This window comes from Cucumis sativus, chromosome 1 (assembly GCF_000004075.3).
Source record: "Cucumis sativus cultivar 9930 chromosome 1, Cucumber_9930_V3, whole genome shotgun sequence".
Lineage (NCBI taxonomy): Eukaryota > Viridiplantae > Streptophyta > Magnoliopsida > Cucurbitales > Cucurbitaceae > Cucumis > Cucumis sativus.
This window is the reverse complement of record NC_026655.2, coordinates 6,680,343-6,696,722: the sequence shown is the minus strand read 5'-3', so window position 1 is coordinate 6,696,722 and position 16,380 is coordinate 6,680,343. Positions and strand designations below refer to the sequence as shown.

Below are 16,380 nucleotides of genomic sequence, written 5' to 3'. Positions count from 1 at the left end.
GTATTTTTAAATTACTTGCACGTGTGCACTCATTTTTCTATTATTTATCTCATCTCTGTTTTTGGAGTATCAAAAAGGAAAACACCCATTTCTTCTGACATGTCAATTATAAAAGAGAAAGAGTACATTTTCACTTTGTCTACAAATACTAATTTATTTCCCATTTCAAATGTATTCATTATGGCATTGTTTTTCAACAAAACTAATAGTAAATTAGCTTATGATATTTTATTTTATTGTGTTAGAATAGCCTATGAGTAGAGTTGGATTAATTTGAGAATTAAGAAACCAAGAAAAAGGAAATGCACAAATTTCAGAATCCCCCTTTGCAAAAACTACAGCTGTTTCCCAATATTTAATTCATCTAATAAGTAGATGTTTATAAGTAATAAAGAAACAATTACTTTAAGGTTGGGTGGAATAAATTGTTTTCTTTTTTTTTGGGTTAAAAGTTGAAATTTTCTTTTTCTTAATATAACTTTCTAAAACTTAACAGGAAAACATTTTAAACCAAATAAGTGTATTCGTAGTTTGAATTATTGCATGTAAAATTGACGGAATTTTGAGAATAGAAAGGTTCGAACAACGAACCTTGTGATTACTAAGTACAATTGATTGCTAATTGGGTTAAACTCGTGTTGACAACTAGATAGGGAATGAGTTAAACTTAGTTTGTAACAACATATGAACAGTAAACTGTTGTTGTTTATTGGATGGTTGACTGTATACAAAAAATGAATGAAGCTTAGAACAAACAAATATAATTCTATCAGCTTGCATTCTGTTTAAATATTGTTTCTTTTTCAATTTGAAGGAAGAGAGGGAGTTTTTGACATTTTGATTGATGCATACAACTTTTTTTCAAGGGAGGGAATAAATAATAATTCCACTGCACATTATGTTGCATGCTATTTTCTTCTTCTTCTTCTTCTTCTTCCTCTCTCCGTTTTGCTTCATTAGCAACTTATCACTACGACTCCTTTTTCATTTCTTTTTGCCTTCTTTAGAATGATCTGTGATATTAGGATTCATCCTTATTCAATTCATTACCAATCCATTTTGTTTTTCTCTGAACTTCAATTCATTTTCTGACCCTTTTCACCATTCCCATTTCGATTGTTTTTCCAGTTTCCTTATTTGTTGATGCGATTTTGACATGGGTTTCTTTGATCCAGCATTTTAGTTCACTTTTTCATCTGGGTATTGATTTTTGTAATAAAGAACAAGGACTTGACGGGTTTTGGTATTGGGGTTTAGTAAATGAGTTGATGATTTGTTCTTAAACTGTTGGTTTTTGGGATAAGTAGTTTTTTCTTTTTTTAAAAAAATTATTTTTTGGTCGATGGTGGAGCTTCAAGCTTGTGCTTCTGGTTTGGTTAATCCACGTGGGTTATGTGCTACAATAGACCACGAGTCCAAAGGGGAGACTGTGAATGTTATTGCACAAATGGCTGATGAGTTACAAAGAGAGAGACAGAGAAATGCAGAGCTTATGGAGAGAATATCATTTCTTGAAGCTAAATTGTTAGAGGAGAGAGTTGAGGATTCCCAAGTTGCTGATAAACTAGTATGTTTTCTCAGTTATAATTTGGTTACTCCTTTTCTTTTCCCACTCATTTCGTTGTATTTTCTCATTCTGTTTCATGTTCTGAATGCCCATTTTCTCCTTCCATTGCAGGGAAGTTGTTCCAAGACAGTGGGAAGAAGTTTCAAGAGGCTTAAGAGAAGCAAAGAAGAAACAGGTAGAAGTCATCATAATGTTGAGAAAAATGAAACACTAATGAAGGATGGAACTGACCTCTTGTCTTCAAAAGATACAAATCTAGAGGATCAATTGGTTAGTTGGATGAGTATGGATGAGACACAGTTTGTGCATTGTGAAAAATTAAAGGAATGTGATATAAGAGTAGATTCTGTAGATACAGATGAAACTGATGATGAAGAAAATTATTATCACGAGGGGAGGGAAATTCCTTTTGACATCAAGGATTGGGAAATTAATGGAAACTCCAAAGGTGCCAATGATCCTAAACAACATATATACCTCGATTCAAATTCAAGATACTTGGAGAATCACTCTGGTGCTGAAAACAATCAAACAAAAGCTAAAGAATATGGAAAAATACAGGAGGCTAAAAGTGAGGTAGAAGATAAAAGTGAAAAAACCAAAAACTTTGAACTGTATGATAGACCACCAAACATCCTTGTATCTGGGAATGAAGTTTGTAAAGTAGGATTTCGAAACGTCTCGCTTCAAAAAAAGCCACCAAAGTTAGCCTTCTGTCCTAAAGAAGTAAAGAGAATTATTGAATCGGAAGTCTTGCTGCAAAAAAATGCTCAGTCTCATACCATGAGGAAAATAATAGTGTTTTCATGTCTTGGTATAAGGCATGGGTGTGAAGAGATATACGATTTGGACTTCGATCAATTCAGTATTCTAAGGAAAGGAGAGCCGTTCATTTCTCCTCAAAATCCTGGGGTAAGTATATCAAGATTTGTTGAAGTCGTGTTTCAGAAATATCTAGTGGTTGTTACGACGTTCACTTCTAAACCAAAGGGCATTTTTCTCACAATGAGTTTGATTTGGACATCAAAGAATGCCCATATGCACCATTGTCACTATTATTTCCTTTAACTGCTTTAAATATAGACGAGTAAAATATTTTCACATTTTATTATGTCTGTTGTCCATCAATCTAAAAGGCTAAAATGTACTTTATTTGCTACCAGGAGCATGTCTTGTATGAGAATCATGGTATTAGGAGGAGGATTTTCTACCCCAATAGGCATAATCCAACATTATGTCCGGTTCAAATACTAGAGGAAGAGAAATCTATGCGACCATTGGATGTTAACTGTCCTTCTTGCTTCTTTCTCTGCATCAAATATGGTGGCAGGACAAGAAATCTTCCACAAAACGAGTAAGACAACTATTTTACGAGAAGAGCGATGTTGTTATCAAACAAATTTACCTTTGCATTGTGTTCATATATGGTTATTGATTAACTAGAAGATTTTGTCACTGGATATGCTAAGGTATGTGAGGCAGCGAATGGGAAGAAACAAGCTCAAGTCATTTGGGCCACTCGTGTGCAGGATGGCTATGCTGGCGAATATTCGTAGTGGGAGTTTTTTCTTCAAAGCCTTGGGCATTACACTTCTTTTCATGGCTGGTTTTCCTGATGATCTTGTCCGCAAAGAAACCAAATACCGTAATTTGGACTTGCTTCAGAAATACTACAGGTATTGCAATAATTGCCATGAAGATAACCAAAAAGAACGGTTGGAAATGTGACCAAAGTCCTACATTGACTAGATAAAGTGATGATCATGAGTATGTAAGTAATGCAATTAGGATGTGGCCTTTTTGGGGTGAAACTAAAAGCAAAGCTATACAGTTTCATGTCCAAAATGGACTATATCGTGGTTCATACAATTATGGAGATGTTTGAAAGCTGGTGTTACTTAACAAGAAAAAAGAAGCATTTTTGAAATATGGTTTATGGAGGATTGTAATTACACCTAGAGAACCTTGTCATTGTCATGATAAGAACAACTCTTCTTCTGCTAATTGAATTATTTAACACGATAGGTTGCTAGTATGCTGCACTTGAGCGATGAACTTTCTTTTGCAGGACAGACAAAGATGCCGAAGGCGAGGAGTTATTTCTTGCACACTCGACGACAGATAACATTGTAAGATCTAAGATACAATCCCTTATCTATAATTGCATCATGAACTTGAGACCTTGACACAATTTGTTCGACACAGGATAACAAATTTGTTCAGAAGCATCTAGTTGGAAGAACAGTTTCAAAAAGATCAAAGGGGAAAAAGCCAAGTAGTACTTACCAACAGCCTGGCTCTTCAGATACTACAACAAAATTTGGATTAGTAGGGTATACTTCAATCCAAACTCGTGCTGTGGCAGCATTTCAGTCACTGCCATCTCCATCTCAAGCTCCAGTAGACAGTAACCATCCAATTCCAAACCCTATGGTTGCTAGTTCCTGTACTGCTATGGCCTCTTACCAAGGTCACAACTCATTTAATTATTTCCCACCAAACGCATTTGTTCCTTTCATGTATTGGCCGCCTCCAAATTCTTTCAATTCAGGGATTTACCCTTCAGCTTATGCTTCCCATTCTTTTCCATCAAGTGGAAATTACATCTCCTTCCAATCACAGCCTTACTGCAGCTTTCCCTTTGGCTCCTTCATGCCAAAAGCTATGGAAGAAAATGCAAAGAATGAAGATATCTCTGAAGAAACAGAAAGTAATTCTGACAATACTTCAAGCAGTAAAGATTAAAACATATAAACAAGAAGCAAACGGTAAACCCAGTCTCCTTTATGATACTCTTGCTGTATTTTGAGGCTTTATATTGAGGTCCCACATCTCAGTTGGAACTTTACATTTGTCTCTCCTTTAAAGTGGGGCAATCTGTTTGACTAAGTAACCACTCCTTGTTTCTTCATCGTAATGAAAAATAATAACCAATTTTTCCTTTGTATCATCTTCACTCATCTTGATAAAGATAAGTTCTTGTTTAGATCAAGATAAAAATGATCAATTTAAGGTGATTTTACCATCTTGAAAGTGATTTTGAATTAGTATCATTGCCACCAAAAAGTTGTGAAAATTATGATATCGTTCTTTTCTTCTCTAGTACTAAATTTATTTCATTTGGATATACTAAACAGACGTCCCTACAAGGGTCCCGAAGAATTCAATTAGTATTTAGCAAAATACTGTTGCTGACAAGTGCATTTGTTTTTTCCTGTTTGTCTGACTATTTTCTTTCTACATGAACAAATATTTCTTTTTCTCTTTCCAATATTTTCAGTGTTTTTAGCCAATATAAATTATAATTGCATCTCCTTCAATACGAGTATGTATAAATGTGCAAAGCCTGAATATCTTGCCATTATGCAGCTTTTATTACTACAAGAAGATAATTCAAGTACATTCCCATGGATCCTGAATATAACCAGGCATCGATATGGTTAATGCATCATCATCTACACCATCTCTCCACCATCCATCCATACATACGTATATATACTTACAACATCCGTTCATACATTCCCTTTTACCAACACAAAGCTCACAGCAAGCACAACTTGGCATAATCCTAAAGAGCAAACAGAAGCAGCAGTGACCAGCACAGCCTCCATCAAAACACACTAGCTTACAAGAGGTGGATAAACCACAATCTTAATTATTTAGCCAAAACTCACTCCCTCATCTCCCTTAACCAGAGAGAGGCAGATCACATGGATCTTGAGCAAGCTTGCCATAATTCAGTGCAGCTTGTTGGCAACATTACACTGCTTCCTGATTTCACCCTTTGTGCCAGTGAGAGGGTTGTTCTCAGAAAGGATGGTAATGGCTCTTGAGAATTCCTTGAAGAAATAGTCTTGCTTTTTGGCCATTTTCTTCACATATGGCTTTGTTCTCTTGTCTGTGGCTAGTTGGTGATCCACAATCAGCAGTCCCTTGTTGTCAAGTATGTTTCTATAGTAGTTGTTGTCCAGAATCATAGGTGTACCACGATCATTTCTCACGTACTGTACAGCCTTGGGGTCTGGGATCTCATCAGGACACTTGTACAACATGTGCTCTACATGGCCAGGGTTCAGCACAGGGTCTACTTCTGGGTACAGCCGGTGCACCAGCTTCACACAGTGTGTTCTACCAACACTATGAGCTCCTGCAGAACACAGAGGGTTCAGATCTAATTAAGTTTTCTCCAATTCAAAAGATTTAGGAGATCCAGACATCTGCATGGAACTTTAAACAAGTTTAGTGCTCAAATTCAGAAAGAAACTTTGTAAAAGTGTTAAAACTCAAGTCTCAAAAGTGACTGAAAGCTTCAGCTGTTTGGCTACTAAAAACTTTCCCAAACCTCCACATGTTGAACTAAAAAGATGGGGAAGGAACAACTTTATAAGATGTTTGGCTACTGAGAACCCAAAAGTTTCAGCTAAGTTTAGGTATGTCTACCTAGTAAAGCAACCACTCCAGAGGTGTCAATACCCATGGCACCAAATCTTTCAAGAACCACAGACATGCTTTCATTGTGGTCTGGAAGATACTCTTCCAAAATATCAGCTCTGCTTTTCCTTCCATCTCTTCTGCCTGTTTTAAGTGGGATATAAGGTCCCCCAAGCTGCACAAAAAGGCAGAGTTAAAGCCAAGCCAACAGCTTCTTATCTAAATCAGACAAGGGGAGGAATCCTTACTAGTTTTGGGCAAAAGCAAAACAGAGAATGGAAAAAAGAAGAAAGAAATGTACTTACAGAAACAATGCCATCTCTGGCTGACAGAACAAGGATATCTGCACAGGAGACAACTCCAGGGCATTCTCTTTCCACCGCCTCTTTAATGGTCTCAATATACCGGAAGTTCCTAAGTCCAAAGCTTCTGTCTGTTTCCTTCTCTGAAAGGGTTCTTCTTGTTGAATCCAGCAGCAGAGAGGCATCACAGGACTGATATCGTCATTTTTATGTTAGCAAAAGAAATTCAGCAGGAAAAATTGAAACCCATGGAAGAATTAAAAGGATATGGAAAGAGAAGAGATTACTTGAACAGCACAGTCATGGAAAATGTTTCTGAGCCAAGAGAATGCAGTGTTCTTATGGCGCTTGTAGAGAAGCCTAACTTGTTCTTTGATGATATCTTCAGCTTGGGGACACGTATCTTTGTAAAAATTCATGACAAGACCATTGTCTTCCTCATCCTGTGCTGAAGCATACCTGAAAGAAACAGCCACAAAGAAAAGAAAGAAGAAAACACACAGTGCTTTGGAACCCATTTTTCTGTAGTGGTTCTTACAACACTCTTCACTGAACCAGCTTTTAGCTCACTTGGGTAGTACTTAAATAATGGAGGAAGAGAAAGATAAAGGCCGAGAGGGAGAGAGAGATGATTGATGAGTTGTAATAAGAAATAAAGGAATGGTTAACGATGATTCTATCTCTTACTTCTGTACAAACAAATTACAAAATTGTTGGTTTTTTTGTTGTTTAATGGTTTTCAACTACTTCACTTTTGGGTAATTGAACCCTCCCCCCCCCAAAAAAAAAAAAACTGATCTTTATGAGAAATTTGATGTGGGTTTGCATGCAATTTGAGCTGTCTTACAGCGGCGCTGTGCTTCATTTACTGCTATGACAGTCGTTTTCATAAAAACTTTGGCCTTTCTTCAGAAATTATATGAAAAACTTATGAATGAATCAGCAGAGAATGGCGCTTCCATTTATTGTAGTGTGGATGCCTTTGATACACTTATTTCTTCACCCACGTGGCTATTTCACTTTGAGAAGAATCTATCTTTAATACAATTGGGATTTGTTCGTAAGTTACCAACGCCCACTTGTCTCCCAATTGAAGAAATTTTAATATTCATTAAATCATTCAAAACAAAATAACTTCTCATTTTGTACTTTTTTACAAATATGTGATAGAGATGGTAAAGAAAAATTACAATAACTGGAAAACATATTTACACTTCAATTTTTTTGTCTTTTGATATTTTTTTTTCATAAAACATAGATAGTTTGCATTTTTAGCAATTTTACTATTAAAAAAAAAAATTACCCAAATTTTATTTATATTACCTTTAATTTTTATAGAAAATTTGAAGCACATTGATTTGGGTGTATTGTGTTAAATTTGTCTTTTTTCTTTTTACAATTTTCCTAATTTTTAATAAGCATTTAAAAACTATTTTGAAATAAATAAACAAAATTAAAATTTCAAATAACACATTCAATTACAGTGATAGTAACTATTGAAATTTTTGTTCTATATCATCGTTACACCATTTAAAAATCTAATTTTGGTGTAAGCTTGAAAAGATTTCTACCTTTAACAATAGCTATAGAATGTTGGATATAATCGTTTAAATAAATAATAACAATTTAGAGACAATATTAAAAGAATAATGATCGAAAACAGTTTAAAGAGATTTATAAAGATAGACAATGTGTATAATACATTTATATATTTAATTTTAATAAAAACTGATGACACTAATGAAGTAATGTTAATAGAAAAGTTGTCAACTTGCGATGGCCGACGCTACTACTTTCTACAAACTTTTTTCTTAGGACTTGGACTTCCAAGATAATCATATAACATTATACCCAAGGGAATCTCTAGGGTGGGAATCTCTTATGAATATCTTATTATATAGTCTGAAAAAATAAATTATTTAATCCAAAGATCTGTGTACATTACAATTTTAAAAACATTGTGGTGTTGTGTTACCATCAATCAATTTAAAAACCACAATTAAGTATGAAGAGGAATTTAAGATTCATAAGAAACCTCTAATTCTGAGGTTAGAAGTATTTGTAAATGTAATTGAGTTAGAATTATTTGTTATTGTTTTCAAACTTTTTTATAAATCATTTTGAGAGGGTTTCAAAATTTTGTTTGTCTGTTTCAAAAATAAGTTTTCACAAACCTAAATCAAAATTGTGGAAAGTATATTCGCATCTAACTGAATAAATTATCAAAATGAATATCAAATGTAATATGGTGGATAACTTTTAAGATATTTGGTTAGAAGCTTTTTCATTCATCAATTGTACTAAAAACAATTGACTATTAATTGAGATTCAAACTACAAAAAATCTTTGAAATTAATTATCAAATATTTTTTTCACTAAATTTTTGTTCTTAAATTTTTCTACGGAAACAAAACATGTTATAGTTGACCTTATGCACCCTTGCAAATAAATATATTCTTTAAAAAAACTTAATTACATTTAGATTTAGAGGATTCAAATTAAATCACTCTACTTGGTTAACAAAACTTTTATTTCATACATAAAAAATTGTTACAGTTATAGTAACCATAGATATGAACCATCAAATCATCGACTTTTAAGATGATAAATCAATGTATTGTTTACTATTAACTCAAATGAACAATACAAAAACATTAACTCTAATACTCACAACAAAAGAATTCGTAAGTTTAAATCTCTCATCTCAAACGTTAGAAAGAAAAATAAGCAAAAACGGTCATCATAAGATTTGTATTTTTGTATTCATCTTTAGAAATTTTCTTAGTTCAATTTGAAGTAGGAAGATTTGAATTAAGATGAGGTGGTTCACTGTATATGGGTGTGGGTATGAAGAAAGCAATAGGTTATGATTTGTCATCATTTATTTGAAGTGGAAGTGGAAGGCACTGTGTGAATGAGATCATTTTACTATTTCTACACTAGAGACCATAGTATATAGTAATAGTAGTACACTCCATTTGAATAAACACAATGGAAGCCAAGCTATCATGATGGTCACTTGTCACTTTCAATGGCACCCCAAAAGAGAGAAAAAAAGTTAATATTTCTTTAATTTGCATTATTGGTCACACATGTTGGGGCCTTTTAATTAACTTATCAACAATTATTTCCAATTAATTAAGATTTGACAGAAAAAGAGGGATGAAGTTTTTGCATAATATAACAAGCAACTTTGTTGAAATTTGATCCAAATATTATATAATTGTACGTTTTGAAAATTAAATTCAAGAAAGCGACTGAATAATTTTTGTAAGGATGGTTAAAGACAATGCAATTAGGGTTTGTTGAATGTGTTTATTTTGTAATTTATAAAACTTTGTGACATGTCTTTTGTCACTCTTTTCTTTTTAATTTAACGTGGTAAAAAAGATATGTAATCACGTACTTATGTATTTATTTATACGTTGAAGAGTAAATGATTGTTGTGGTTGGATACAACACTTTTTATTTGGAATGTAGATTATTTTAATATAGGTTATTTTAATAAACATTTTAAGTATAAATAGTAAACTTTGTAGATAATAAAAAACAGTAATAAAATAGAGTTTTGAAATAGCGTTTAATTAATTAGTGTACCTAGTTGCTAATATCAAGAAGGTGTTAGTTCTAGTTTTTGCTCCTAACTCTCTCTTATACTTTTCAAAATTCAATGATGCATAAATAAAATCAGAGAGGAGTTGTTGTTCGTTCTTTTGCTTTTAACGATGGTTGGACTAGTTGATTGAGTTTTTTTCTGTGATTTTATCCTTGTTATTTATTAGTTAAGTTGCATGATTTTATTAAAATATAATATTTTAAATTCAACAATTTATACTCATAAACAAATATTCAAATCTTTAACGTTAAGAGAAGAGAAGAGGCAATAGCTCAACTAATTGAACCTATTTTCTAAAAAATGGCTATATTATAGATTTTTATTTTTGTTTGTAGTCCAACAAGTAGAGGAGAATACAAACTGGAAATGTTTAAAATTTTCCTTTTCTTTATCGACAAAATGTACTTTATGGGAAAGTAGTAATTAATTATATATATAAATAAATGAATAAATAAAGCAAACCTTCCACAAAGTTTGAAAAAAAGTAGTTTTGGATTCTTATTTTTACTTTTGTAGAGATATCTTTGCCTAAACAAGAAAGTTAAATTGGAGTTGTTGTTTATCATTACAGAGGCAATTGGAATGGATGTTTAAATATTAGAATTCGTAAAGGTACAATTGGGACACTTTGATGATAAAAGACAAAAGTGTTAGTGTATGTGCAACAAATTATGTGTTGAGAAAGTCTTTACAAAGTAGTCAGTTTATGTGATGTGTCATGTTGAACACTTGTTTGAACATCCTCACAAGTACTTGTTGGAACATCTTGTTACTGTTATTGCGAAGTGCTTATTTGAGAAGATATATATAGGTTAGGGGTGTCTAACATTGACGACTGTTCTGATATAGGAGTAGTCTAAACGTTTATCTTGTAAAAGTAATATTATTCAGGATAGTTGATTCTTGATAAGTCATATGCTTGTGATCCTCTTCAATCAAGCTAAAGGTCTCCTAGATGTAGGTGTGATTACACCAAACTGGACTGGTATTTTATTATGTCTTTTTGTACTGATACTCAAGTTGTTCATCTAGTTATTAGCTTGAACGTTAATTTAAGTTGTTAAGAAATTAATTGTGACTTATTTTTCAACGAACATGAAGAATTGTTACGTCGTAATTTTACTGAAATACGAAATTTAATCTATTACATCTTGATCTTATAAGCAATCTAACTACATTTATAAGGACTGAAATGGTTTAGGTAAAAAGTAAAATAAGAAAATGGATGGGCACCGACAGACGCTAATTAAGGAGGAGGCGGATCCCGCCATTGACCCATTGATCCCTAAACTTCGAAGCTCGGTTTTTGCAACGTTACTCTAACTAAAACTCCATAAATGCACATTAATTACTACCAGACTTCCAACACATAGAAATATGTGTTTCTTTGGAATGCACTTTTGATTCATTTCATTTAATTATTAATATTTTCACTTCAATTCAGCTTTAGAAATTATAAATAACCCTTTGATAAGTTCAAAATAAGAAGAAAAAATAATTCCAATTTTTTTTATGACATATATGTAAGCAATAATGTAATTGGGATAAATATACCCTATTTTCATATTTTGAATTTAATGATTTATTTTATCATTTTTATTTCAACCACGGTAACTCAACTATCCAATATATATATATATAATGTGATCGATAATTTATTTTACTTTTTTAAATATTATATTAGACTTATCTACCATACGAGTAAGTTGGATGTTTTAGTTATTTAAATATGTATTTCTTTTTATCATAATTAAAGAATAAATACGAGTTTTTCTACAAAATAAGAAAAAGAAAATAAACTTATTTGGTTAAAATATAACTCTTAACAAATACATTTTTATTAATGTCCAATAATGAATGTTTTTAAAATTGATATGTATTTGAATGCTAATTTTGAACGGTTTTACCAATTTTGTATTTACTTTACACCCAATTTGAATATATATTTTTCTATTTATGAAGCTCATTTAATGATAGAGAAAATTTATTTATTGTGGAGAGAGTGTGAATTTAGTAGGGTCTTTACCAATTTGAATACGAGATGCATTTAATATAAATTTTATATTTTTATTGGAAGAGATAAAATAATTATTCGAAATGTAATATGTGGAATTGAAATTTGATATATTGATGAATACAGCGGATACAATCTATAGTATTTATTTATTTGATGTTTTTTCTTTAATATAAGTTAAAATTTTAGAACTTTTTGGTATTCGATATTTAGATGTTATAATTACAAGTTGATTTGAATTTCAATCTTTTAAAATAAAAAAAAAGTTTAATCTTTCAAGTTTTCAATCTTTAGAAGTTGTTGATCTCGAGGTTGATACGAATTTGCACGTTTCCAGTACTTCAGAACTTCAATTCTTCCTTCAACCAAAACCCCCCTCAAATGAATGACAAAAGTATCTATTTAGGGAAATTGCAATGGAAGACTATTTTAGCAATAATAATTAAATATATAGCAACATTTTAAAAAAAATGTAAATATAGCAAAATTATCACTGATAGACTTGTATCGCTGATAGACTTTATATGGTATATCAGTGATAGACCAATATTTGCAACATGATCTATCTGTGTTAGACTTATATCATTGATAGAATTTGACAAATTTTGCTATATTTGCAAATTTTTTAAAATTGTGCTATATACTTAATTAATTTGAATTTAATTGCTAAATTTGCAACTAACTCATCTATTTATAGAAAAATTTTGTGGGCTTTAGGTGGACTTGAGCCCATTTGCTCTTGGACTAATTTATCTGTTGGGTTTGGACTTGGGCTTGTGCCCATTTGCTTTATTGGGTTTGGGCTCATAGGCTTTTGGCTAATCGCTTATTGGACTTGAATTTGGTTGGATTGAGTAAACTTAATTATCAAAATTCAATAAAAATATAATTATCAAATATTTGTTGTGATGATGTGACGTAATTTAATTGGCCGAAATTTCTTGCTCAACGAACAAGATTTGAAGTAATTTTTATGCAAAGAATTTGTGAAAAAGATGTCACAGGTCCGAATGACTATCCATATTAATCCATATTTTCTCTTATTTAACTTTTTATATTATGTGATACATTCCCTTCCTTATTTGAAAATTAGTTATACAGTAGTAAAAAATATATTTGAAATACACTCAAGTAGTTGGAAAATTTTGATATTACAATATCTATATGACAAGTATATACATCAAGTAGATCTTGAACGAAAAGACAAGAGATATTTTAAAGAGAATTGGAGATGGAAGAAAGGAAAAATGGAGGAGAAAACTTTTCTTTTTTAAAATAGAAAATATTTGAAAAAGGGTTTAATAGTAAATAGATAAAAATAAGAATCGTATTTACTATTTTTTTTTTATCGAAATTAAAACAATCAAACATCGTAAGTACATACTATTATATTTCAACTAAAACGAGACTACATTAACTAACATTTTGCCTCATCTTAATGCGTTTTATGTAGAAGCCGAACAAGAAAAAACTTGGGGCAATTTAATGGGCCAGGAAAATGATGGGCCGAAAGGAGTGTTGAACTTGTAGGCTCAAAGCCTGTAGAGCATATCTTACCCAAGCAATACATTGATTGCTATTACCACAATTACGACCCTCCATTTCATTCGCCGCCACTCTACGGCGGAGCTGGCGACGGTATCTGCACTTTTACACATTTGCGCGGGAAAACCAATGGCTGTGAGTGCTTCAGTGGCGACTTCCAACCTCATTCTGATGATAACCAACTAGCTTCATTCGCAGTGCGCAGCTTCTCTCTTGTTGCCGTCGAGTTCCGACTGCGCGAGAGCAATCAACTTCCAGTGTTGGGAGCAGATAGAAACTGCGAAGTTTTTAAGAAGTTGTTTTATGGCATAGAGTTTCGTGTTCTTTGATTCCCATATCCTCTGCGCTCTCTTTGGCGAAGCTTGGGAGGTAAGATACTGTTGTTGATGACTGGGTTGCGACTTTCTCTGACTTATATTTCTTGTTTGCTATACTTGAAGGAAGTTGGGGTGTTTATTTTTTGCTTCACACAATTTAATGAACATTATATTGGTGTATTTAGAGGTTTACTTAGTTGTACTTCTCTTCGTTTTGTTTTGCTTGCAGATATTAGGGTATTTCATGAACTGGGTTTTTGGCATTCTATGATTTTTAGCCTCCTTTTTCTGAGGGGAAGTTCTGTTTTCAGACGAGGTTTTCATACGGGTAAGAAGCTTTTAAGTCCAAGCACCGAGGATATCATTTGTAAAGCAATTTGTGTTAATTTAAAACAGAGAAGATGGAAGTTCTTAGAGCAACTATCACCAAGTCTCACGAATTCGTTGGTCTGTCGTGTTATTCGCGAATTTCGCAACTCTCCACAGTTAGCTTTAGAATTCTACAACTGGGTTGAGGCAAGAGACAACTTTTCCCACTCATTAGAATCACGTTGTACCTTGGTTCACGTTTTAGTCAATTCCAGAAACTTTAATGATGCCTTGTCTATCATGGAGAGTTTAATACTTAAAATGGTAAGTCTCCATTGGAGGTTCTGGGAGGATTGATGAATAGCTACGAAATTTGTAATTCAAATCCTGCAGTCTTTGAGCACTGGTGAGGACGTGCACTCAGTTAAGGAGCGTGGAAGGTGCATATGACGTAATAAGAAAGTTGAGACTAGAAGGTTTTTGGGTTACGATTCATGCTTGGAATAACTTCTTAAATCTACTTTTAAAGTTGGGCGAGACTGATAAGTTTTAGAACATGTATAAGGAAATGATTGCCAGTGGTTACAGTGAAAATGTGAATACTTTTAATTTGATTATTTATGCTTTATGCAATGAATGTAAATTACTAGAAGCAATATATGTTGTTTATTTGATGCTGAAGATTGAAATTTGGCCTAATGTCGTTACTTTAATATGATCATCGATAAAGCAAATAAAATGGGTGAGATGGATCTTGCTCTAAAGCTGACAAGGAACATTGAGGTGATTTCAGGAGGCAGTGTTTCGCCTAATATAGTTGCCTATAATTGTATCATTAATGGATTCTGCAAGATAAGGAGGTTAGAGTCTGCAAAAAATGTTCTTGGTGAAATGATTAAGCTGGGAATAGATTTCAATGAGAGAACATATGCCACTTTGATTGACGGATATGCTAGAAAAGGGAGTTTGGATGTGGCATTTAGGTTATGTGATGAAATGGTTGAAATGAGGTTTGATTCCAGACACTTTTGTATATAACTCCCTCATCTACTGGCTATACATGGAAGGAGAATTAGAAGAAGCTTCTTTTTTATTATCTGACATGATTAATAGGCGTATCCTCCCTGATGAGTTTACCTACTCCATCCTTACAAAAGGTCTTTGCGTAAGTGGACATCTCAATAAAGCTTTAAGAGTTCACTACTACATTGTCGAAAGAAGCCTTGTAAGAGATGCATTTACTTATAATATTCTTATCAACTATATGTTTCAGAGCCGGAATATAGCAGGCGCCAAGCAACTACTGAGCAGTATGATCGTTGGTGGTATCAAACCTGACATGGTTACTTATGGCACTCCGGTTGATGGGCATTGTAAGGAAGGAAAAATTGAAGCTGCGGTTCAGATTTATGACAAAGCTGTGGTGTATAATTCTATTTTAGATGGGCTGTGCAAGCAAGGTTCAATTTATGCTGCTAAACTCTTGGTAGACAAATTACAGCAAAATGGTTTTCTCGATCCAGTTACCTATAACACATTGCTACATGGATTCTGCGTCAATGGGGAGATCGAGAAGGCTTTTGCACTGTTTTTAGAGATGATTAATGTGGGGAGTTTGGTGAACATAGTTTCTTACAATATAATGATTAACTTTCTATGCAAGATGGGATTGATCCAACAAGCCATGGAACTGATGAGAGCAATGTCTAGCCAGGGGATCATTCCCGACCTTATAACATACACGACTCTCATCACCAATTTTGTTGAGACTTGTGGCTCCGAGGATGTAATTGAGTTACATGGTTATATGATGCTTAAAGGAGCAGTTCCTGATAGGAAAACATACCGGTCTTTTGTAAGCCCCTGCCTTCAAGAACACACTGAGAGGTAGCCCCGCATAGCACGATTGGAACATACCTACAGATTGCAGCAGTAGGATGAAATATTACATTTTTTGCTTCAGAACGAACTGTATTATATAATAAATGCTAGTGTTCCCCCCATAAATTGTTAAATCGATCAAATGTAAATTATTACTTGTAAATTTAACTTTGTCAGTTGTAAATTCATTTGCCTTTTCAAGTATAAAAAATATATTTATTGTTCTGAACTTCTAATTAGTCCAAAATTCATGCACCCAAGCGGTGATCAGGTAGTTTGTGTTGACAGGCTTGGTGCATTGATGTGCCTCAAAAGTATGTTGAGCGGCTGCAATTGATTGGTTCTTACGTTGGTATCCCCGGCGATGAAAGCGTTGCATCTTGTTAGTTCCTTTAGGT

At 33.1% G+C, this 16,380-nt stretch overlaps 3 protein-coding genes across 3 annotated transcripts; 2 read left to right on the top strand and 1 right to left on the bottom strand.

Moving 5' to 3' along the window:
• The first annotated feature begins 675 nt into the window (after positions 1-675).
• LOC105435044 lies at positions 676-4,517 on the top strand. The gene is made up of 6 exons (XM_011654372.2): positions 676-1,567; positions 1,679-2,479; positions 2,731-2,921; positions 3,037-3,243; positions 3,636-3,696; positions 3,773-4,517. The coding sequence occupies exons 1-6, from the start codon at positions 1,343-1,345 to the stop codon at positions 4,310-4,312; spliced, it is 2,025 nt and encodes a 674-aa protein (XP_011652674.1). The 5' UTR covers positions 676-1,342; the 3' UTR covers positions 4,313-4,517.
• Positions 4,518-4,905: 388 nt separating this feature from the next.
• On the bottom strand, positions 4,906-6,966 carry LOC101214168 (peroxidase 42). The gene is made up of 4 exons (XM_004145064.3): positions 6,588-6,966; positions 6,304-6,492; positions 6,008-6,173; positions 4,906-5,714 (listed from the first exon to the last, which is right to left on the bottom strand). Exons 1-4 carry the CDS (start codon positions 6,816-6,818, stop codon positions 5,305-5,307), a joined length of 996 nt encoding a protein of 331 aa, XP_004145112.1. The 5' UTR covers positions 6,819-6,966; the 3' UTR covers positions 4,906-5,304.
• A 6,517-nt stretch (positions 6,967-13,483) lies between these two features.
• On the top strand, positions 13,484-16,211 carry LOC101215084 (pentatricopeptide repeat-containing protein At1g11710, mitochondrial). The gene is given in 6 exon segments (XM_031886034.1): positions 13,484-13,844; positions 14,022-14,417; positions 14,420-14,497; positions 14,500-14,805; positions 14,808-15,112; positions 15,114-16,211. Coding segments are annotated over 5 exon segments (1,926 nt in total). The 5' UTR covers positions 13,484-13,844; positions 14,022-14,059; the 3' UTR covers positions 15,993-16,211.
• The last annotated feature ends 169 nt before the right edge of the window (positions 16,212-16,380 follow it).

What these genes read in the sequence shown, in the direction of transcription:
- LOC105435044 (XM_011654372.2), top strand. Translation starts at nt 1,343, where the DNA reads ATGGTGGAGCTTCAAGCTTGTGCTTCTGGTTTGGTTAATCCACGTGGG. An exon ending in TTTCTCCTCAAAATCCTGGG is followed by an intron (nt 2,480 to 2,730) that starts GTAAGTATATCA and finishes ATTTGCTACCAG; the next exon opens with GAGCATGTCTTGTATGAGAA. An exon ending in TTGCTTCAGAAATACTACAG is followed by an intron (nt 3,244 to 3,635) that starts GTATTGCAATAA and finishes TTTCTTTTGCAG; the next exon opens with GACAGACAAAGATGCCGAAG.
- LOC101214168 (XM_004145064.3), bottom strand. Translation starts at nt 6,818, where the DNA reads ATGGGTTCCAAAGCACTGTGTGTTTTCTTCTTTCTTTTCTTTGTGGCT. An exon ending in TCCATGACTGTGCTGTTCAA is followed by an intron (nt 6,493 to 6,587) that starts GTAATCTCTTCT and finishes TGACGATATCAG; the next exon opens with TCCTGTGATGCCTCTCTGCT. An exon ending in CCAGAGATGGCATTGTTTCT is followed by an intron (nt 6,174 to 6,303) that starts GTAAGTACATTT and finishes CTTTTTGTGCAG; the next exon opens with CTTGGGGGACCTTATATCCC.